The 6,703-nt window shown below is 46.3% G+C and overlaps 1 protein-coding gene across 1 annotated transcript in view; it reads left to right on the top strand.

Moving 5' to 3' along the window:
* Nucleotides 1–1,080: 1,080 nt before the first annotated feature.
* MAP1B (microtubule associated protein 1B) overlaps nt 1,081–6,703 on the top strand; it is a 63,258-nt gene continuing 57,635 nt past the window's right edge. Inside the window, exons 1-2 of the mRNA XM_005155020.2 lie at nt 1,081–1,258; nt 5,988–6,089. Of these exons, the coding sequence (XP_005155077.1) occupies nt 1,081–1,258; nt 5,988–6,089 (280 nt within the window). The remainder of the gene's footprint in view (nt 1,259–5,987; nt 6,090–6,703) is intronic.

Below are 6,703 nucleotides of genomic sequence, written 5' to 3'. Positions count from 1 at the left end.
TCAGCCATACAAATAAGAGGCTCAGTGTAAACTAGTGCCTTGCTTCTGACAGTAAAGTGAGAGGAACATCTCGGAGAGGCTGATTGATCTGACTGCTCCATCCCATTTCGGAGAGGATAAAACAGAAAAAGACTGAGTTTATATCTAGAGTGGGTCACATTGATTATTTGGGATCAGATGTCTAACTTCTAAGTGGAGAGGAATAAAACCTTTGTTTTCATAATTGCCGGTGCTTTCCAACACTATTGCTCCCTGGAGGTGCTTGAGCTTGGTCAAAATTAGCCGTTGAACTCCTGGAGCTTTAAGAGTATGGGTTTCAGCAGCTTGACCACAACCTGTGCTTTTCTTCTCTAAGTCATATAACCATGGGCCTTGGACATGTGCAGAAAGGCTATGTTTGAAGCACCTTAGTAAGTGAACTGCTTTCAAATATAAAAAGGTAGCAAGAATATTTGCGGGGAAGGGGGGCAAAAATATGGCTCAACTATGCTACAGCTCGATGCAGGAGACAGGACCCACAGACTTGGCCAGTGGAACTGCTTTTTCACCCGTCGGCGTCAGAGGTGCAGCTGCAGCCCCTGTACCGGCTTTCCCGGACGAGCCCCCTAGGTTTGGCAGGCCATCACCTGCGGCTCCTGGGGCTGGGACCGCGGGAGTGCCCCGGGAGCCGAGGCAGCAAAGCCAGACACTGCGGTGATCAGCCGGGCAGGGTGACGCCCAGGAGGTGGTGAGGGCAAAGGACGAGGGACAGTCTAGGGGAGCGGGTCCTGTCCCAGCCGGGCACCCCGTGGCATCCCCTCGGGGCGTTGTTCGCCCCCAGCGTCCTTCCTGCTTCCGGGGGCCGCCGCGGGCAGGATTTGCCGCAGATGACATCAGCTGTGGATGCTGGAAACGCGGCGGCGGCGGCGCGGGGATGCGCCGGCTCCCCCCCCCCTTCCTCCTCCTCCTCCTCGCCAGGTCCCTGCCCTGCACCGTCTCCGTATAAAAGCGCCGCCGCCTCCCCACCCACCCTCACTCGTTCCCTGCCGCCTGCGGAGCCGCCTTCTCCTCTCAGCGCCCCGGAGCAGCGGGGCGGAGGCGATGGCCACCGTAGTGGTGGAAGTGGACTCGGAGCCCTCCTGCAGCATACCCAACCCCACCTCTCCATCGCCCAGCCTCTCTCACCGCTTCCTCGACAGCAAGTTCTACCTGCTGGTGGTCATCGGAGAGCTGGTGACCGAGGAGCACCTGCGCCGGGCTATCGCCAACATCGACCGAGGTGAGGCGGCGGGGAGCGGTCACACCGCAGGCAGCGCCGCGGCACCCCCCCCTGCCAGCGCTTCCCCCTCCTTGGCCGCGCCCGGGGCTCGCCCCACACCCCACCGACCCCCGCAAGCCACGGACACGCCAGCCCCCAAGCCGGGGTCTCCGGCTCTTTATTCCGCGGGGTCCCGCCGCAGAACCCCTCTCCCAGCTCCATCCTTCCCCAGGGGGGTGCGGGTGCTGCGGAGAACGGCCGTGGGCAGGGCCCCGCTCCGCTGCCGCCCTCGCGGGGACCCGCACTGGGCTGGTGGCAGCTATCCCCCCGCCATTGTCGGGTGGAGGGGCCGGGACGGGAGCCCGCTGCCGCCGCCGAGCCCATCTGCCTGGAGACGCGGGCGGGTGGGCGTGGCGCGGTCCGCACTGCGGTCCCTATGGCAGCCCGGAGCGGACAAAGGGCGGCGAGTGCGACTGGGGATGGGATGGATGGGGGCGGGATGGAATGGGACGGGCTGGGGCTGGGGCTGGGGCTGGGGAGCTGCTGCTGGTGCCCGCAATCTCAGTCCCCCGCCGGCAAACCAGACCGGCGGCATTGGGCGTTTTCCTTCTCGGCGGCAAAGGCTGCCCGAGCGAGAGCGCGGCCGCGCCTTTGTGTCCAACTTTGGGCGGTGAGGTTTCTGTCTTGGCTAGAGGATTTTCCAAGACCCGAGCTTTATAAAAGCATACATACATTTCAATAAAGAAAACCCATATGGGTAACACGGCTAACACCTGAGTGCTCAGCCTCGTTATTGTCCGGTTACCGGATACTTTGACTCGCTATTCATTTGTCCTTTTCTTGAGACTGCAATACAGGAAGATATGGCAAGTGAAAAGACAGTTTTATAAGTTCTCAGTATGTTTCTAATACAATAGATTGCGGTGTACATGCGGAGGGGTGGAGGGGGGGGTGGAGGGGGGGCAAGCCCCGTTTCAATACTAATGGTATGAAGCACAAAGGAAATTTTTGCCAGACCCTATAGTTCGTTAAACTCAATTGGTGCCTGATTTTGTATAATATATTTTTGTTCTGGGCTGGTGAAAACGAAGATTTCAGAAACCTGCCATTGTTCCAGGGAAGAAGAGACCCTGTAACAGAGAATTGGTATCAGCCTTGTCATGTAGGTGTGGTTCAGTTGTCCAGCTAGGACTTCGTTTGTCTCTATTGTTGCTTTCTCAAGCATTATTGCTTTTGTTTGCTATTTGTCTTGATTCTTTTTCATGATTATTTGTGGTAAAGGGCTTCTTCATCACAGCTGACCAGCTTCACTGTGACCTGTTCGTCTTTATTGCTACCATTGTCTCCTAGGGAGAATTACTGAGGCAGATGCTTTGTCATTCAGAGCCTCTTCAGCGTTGCACTTTCTAATTCTAATTTTCACTTGTGCCAGAAGTGAATTGGCTGCCTTTTCATAAAATTATTAAAAATTTTAAAGCAAATGGATAAAACTTCTGTCTTCAAGACAGTAGACATTCATCCTCTGAAGAAATGCTCTTCAGTCTCTTCTTGAAGCTTCTATTGTACAGTTGTTGCTGCATAGCTCTGTTGCTGCTACCTCCTGCCACTAAGCATCTTATAGTTTTAGATGTTCAGAGGGAACGCTATGGTCATTTTAGTCACCTTTTTGGATTAGAAGTCACCTTGCTCCTCCTAGTGTCAGAAGATCTGATTGAGATTTTGTCTGCTAGGAAAAAAACCCTTGATCAGGTTTTGAGGTACATTGTTCTGGATGAGTACTCTTGGAGTCTGAAGCTCAGTCTGTGAGCCAGATAGGGGTTCAACTAACCTCTCTTTCTTTGGAAAGTGTGCTGTAGTTTGGAAGAAAATGCTTCTTTCAACCTTTGTTTTCCACAGAGCCTTAAATGCATTTTGGGTTCTAGATAACTCTGCCTCACTGTCTTCTCTGGTACATCTCTTGAGTACCGTCACTGGAAATTGTGGATTCATGCACCAAACTGCAGAGCAACATGTCAAAGAAAACATCTGCTGATAACACATCAGTGGCGTGATGCTACACAACCTGCTGGAATGCAGAGTCATCTCTTAATATATCATGAAGAGGGAATGATGTGGCAAAATGCATTTTCAGTAATTACATTTGGGTTGTGACTTTGCTAAGGAGGCAGTCCTCTGACCCACCATTCACCAAAAAAGAAGGGGAAAATGAAGAGAAAGCTTTAAGAGTTTTCCACTAATATGGCAGATGCTACTGGGTGTGTCCTGCCTGCTGTCTGATTAGTCCTATGCCTAGTGGCATTACACGCCTAAGACTGCAGAAAGAAAGCACTAGCTCCAGTTCAGCCATGCTTCCATAGTTATGTCCATACTGTTAATAATCTACATCATTAGATTGACCTTGGAGTTTGGTTCCAGATTTACGCCCGTTCTGCCCAAAACTGATTTGGTTATATGATGTATATAATACATTATGCTCTTTTATAATGTACATACATAATCTTTGCACGTAGACTGCTGAATCACACAGCCGCAGATTTGGGATATTCTATCCAAATCCTAGTTTCAGCTTTTGTGTCTGGAGTGTCTAGGATTTTTTTTTTTTTTTTTTTACTATTTATTTTGCGTTCTGTATTTCGGACATTGCCTCACTCATCAGTCTTTACTACTCCTTCTCCAAATCTTATCCCTACAGCAAATTTGGATTCACGACAAAAGCAGCTAGGGATGGTGGACATGCCCTATAATTAGCAGCATTGCTGACTCATGGTTCCTGTTGCTTAACTGACCTCCAGAAGGCTTTGTAGTCTCCCTGCATAAGCTTGCTGTTAGAGGCTAGTGAGCTGCTTATCTTTGAGCTTCTTGAAGTTCAGCACTCATTCATTCAATGTACTTCAGCTTCAAGACTGACAGTGGTTTACTAGTCACAGTTGTCATATGCACTATACATGCATGGTATTATATCATCTTTACTTTTTTGCTCTCAAATATTCCAACACCTGGAAAACATTAAAGCTTGCTAAGCTGTATTTGTCTGCCAAAACTACGCCCCAGAAATGCACCATATGGCCAAGATATTTTTGAGAAATGAAAATAAGGAGACTTACAGAAAAGACTTGCAGCTTATGCCTCAGAACAATGATGCATCAGTCAGGAAGTGGAGGTGGCTGGTTATGGCTCAGATATTTTTCTCTTGAGTGATTATGAAACAGGCAATACTGTATTTCCAAATTTATTTAAAGTTACAAGTGGCAGTTGCTAAATAGCTGGTAGCATATTTCAGTAGTAATCATGCTCCTAACTGGACTGGGATGATGACAAGAAAAATCCCTGGATGAATTCTTCCTGAAGAGTCTTCAAGCTCTTGAAATGCAGATGTTCATACTTGCATGGACAACCTACCCAGACCTGCAATGGCACTGCAGAGCTGGTTTCTCTGCTTTCTCTTCTTTCTGCTGCTCATCCTTCAACCCTACAACATGGCTTCAGCCAGTGAGAGTCTTGACATTTCTACTGCCTTGAAAGAGAATGTATCAAGGGAGATAGTGTTGACAGTACCATTCACAGCCCAAAATCCTAACAAAGGTACCAGCAGGAGTGATAGTACTGATCTTATGGTGAGGGGATGGCTGCACCTCTTCAAGTGTCTCCTCACCAACCCTCAAAGTAATTTAACTGAGCAATTTCATGCAAAGGTACGGTCAGGCATGTGGCAAGGAGCTACCAGACATTTCCTTACCCGCAGTCACTTCTGTGTTTGCCAGCTAATTTGTCTTAAGTCTAATGATATTCCTTTAGGAAAAAAATGTAATGTTAGTGTTCAAAATTACAGCAGTGCCTGGACTTACCTGTATTGCAACTGCCTGCTCACTATTTTTCAAAACTGGATTTTTCAGAACAATTTCAAAACAAGGAAATTATTGAAAAGTGTTCTTTTGTTTTGTTGGGGGAGGTTGTGTGGGTTGGGTTTGTTGTTGGGTTTGGTTTTGGTTTTTTTGTCATCAAAATCTTGTGGAAAGAATAATAAATTTGTCTTTTGGCCGCAAAGTTTTTGTTTTCTTGTTTTTCTTCCTCTAGTCGGATTTCAGTCCTGTTTTGATCATGCATCAAGTATTTAACTTTCTAAGTAGCTGGGGAGGAACAGAGAATAGAGATGTTCTGTATAGTTTTTAGAAGAAAAAAGATCAAACATAGCATTTTTAAGTCTCAAAACCAGAATTTTGATACTTCATAAATAAAAGATTACTTAAATTTTAATTTAAAATATTGGATGCTTCAAAGCTTTCAAATGCTGAAGTCAGCAACTTAGTACTTTGCATTTAAATATTAATTTGCAGCATTCTAGGTGATGCTGTCTTTTTTTTCCTCAGAGGAACAAGTCATTGGTCCTGCAATATGAATTAAGTGTCCTTCAAGTAGTCCACTCTTTCAGTTTTGTAAATCAGTTTTGTGTATTGCTATTTTAATGTAAAGTCAGGGACATCATGTGGCTGCTAGGATGTGGGACAAGCAGTCTTAAAGATGGGGCTGTGAAGATGGTCACCCTTTGGAAGGCAGATTCCTCTTGCTTGTGACTGATTCCTATCCACAGTGCTCCTTCTGAGCACTCAGCACTTTCCAAAACATAGCTATGAGCCTTGAAAGGGAGAGAAGCTGATTTTGCAATTTAAAAATATGCAAATAGCATGAATGCAAATGGAGAATCACTCAGTTAAAACTCCAGAAACAGTGTGCATTGTATTTTGAATTTTAGGAATCCGATCATGGGACACAAACTTGGTTGAATGCAACTTGGACCAAGAACTGAAACTTTTTGTGTCTCGCCATTCAGCTCGATTCTCTCCTGAAGTTCGAGGTGAGTTTTTGGGAAGTGCTTGACAAATGTTAGTGGGTTTTGTTTTTGTTTTGTATTTTGTTTTGTTTGGTTTCTTTCTTTTCCGTAACTATTGAATTAATAAATATTTTGGAATTGTATGGCCCACTTTCATTTGTGAGTAACTGAGGGGTGGAGGGCCTACCTTGACTCACAGGAACTTTGGCTTGTAGGAGGAAATGAGAAATTTGTGGGGCTCATAAGACTAATTTTCTTTTGCTGCCTTTTCTTGAAGCCTATACTTCCTTTAGAGGATTCATACAGTAAAGCAAAAAAAAAATACAATTTTGTGAAGTGTAAAATTGACTGTGTTCTGGTTGCATGGGAATCAAGTGTTTGGTAAGTTTTCTAACATCTCACTACTTTAACACAAAGGCTGAATGAGCATAGGTGGAGTTGATCACAGTTTTTACATAAAAAAATACAACCTTCTCAAAGGAGCAGAGGTTGTTTTCACTGAAATCATTGTGACCACGTACACATTACTAGTGCAACCTAGTACTGATGAGTATTACAACAGATGCTCCTAAAGATAGTACTTAACTGTGGTGGAAAAGGGGCTATGAAATGCTGTATTATGCTACTATGTCATATTC

The sequence above is a fragment of the Melopsittacus undulatus genome, chromosome Z, assembly GCF_012275295.1.
Source record: "Melopsittacus undulatus isolate bMelUnd1 chromosome Z, bMelUnd1.mat.Z, whole genome shotgun sequence".
NCBI classification, from domain to species: domain Eukaryota; kingdom Metazoa; phylum Chordata; class Aves; order Psittaciformes; family Psittaculidae; genus Melopsittacus; species Melopsittacus undulatus.
This window is presented reverse-complemented; position numbering and strand designations above follow the sequence as displayed.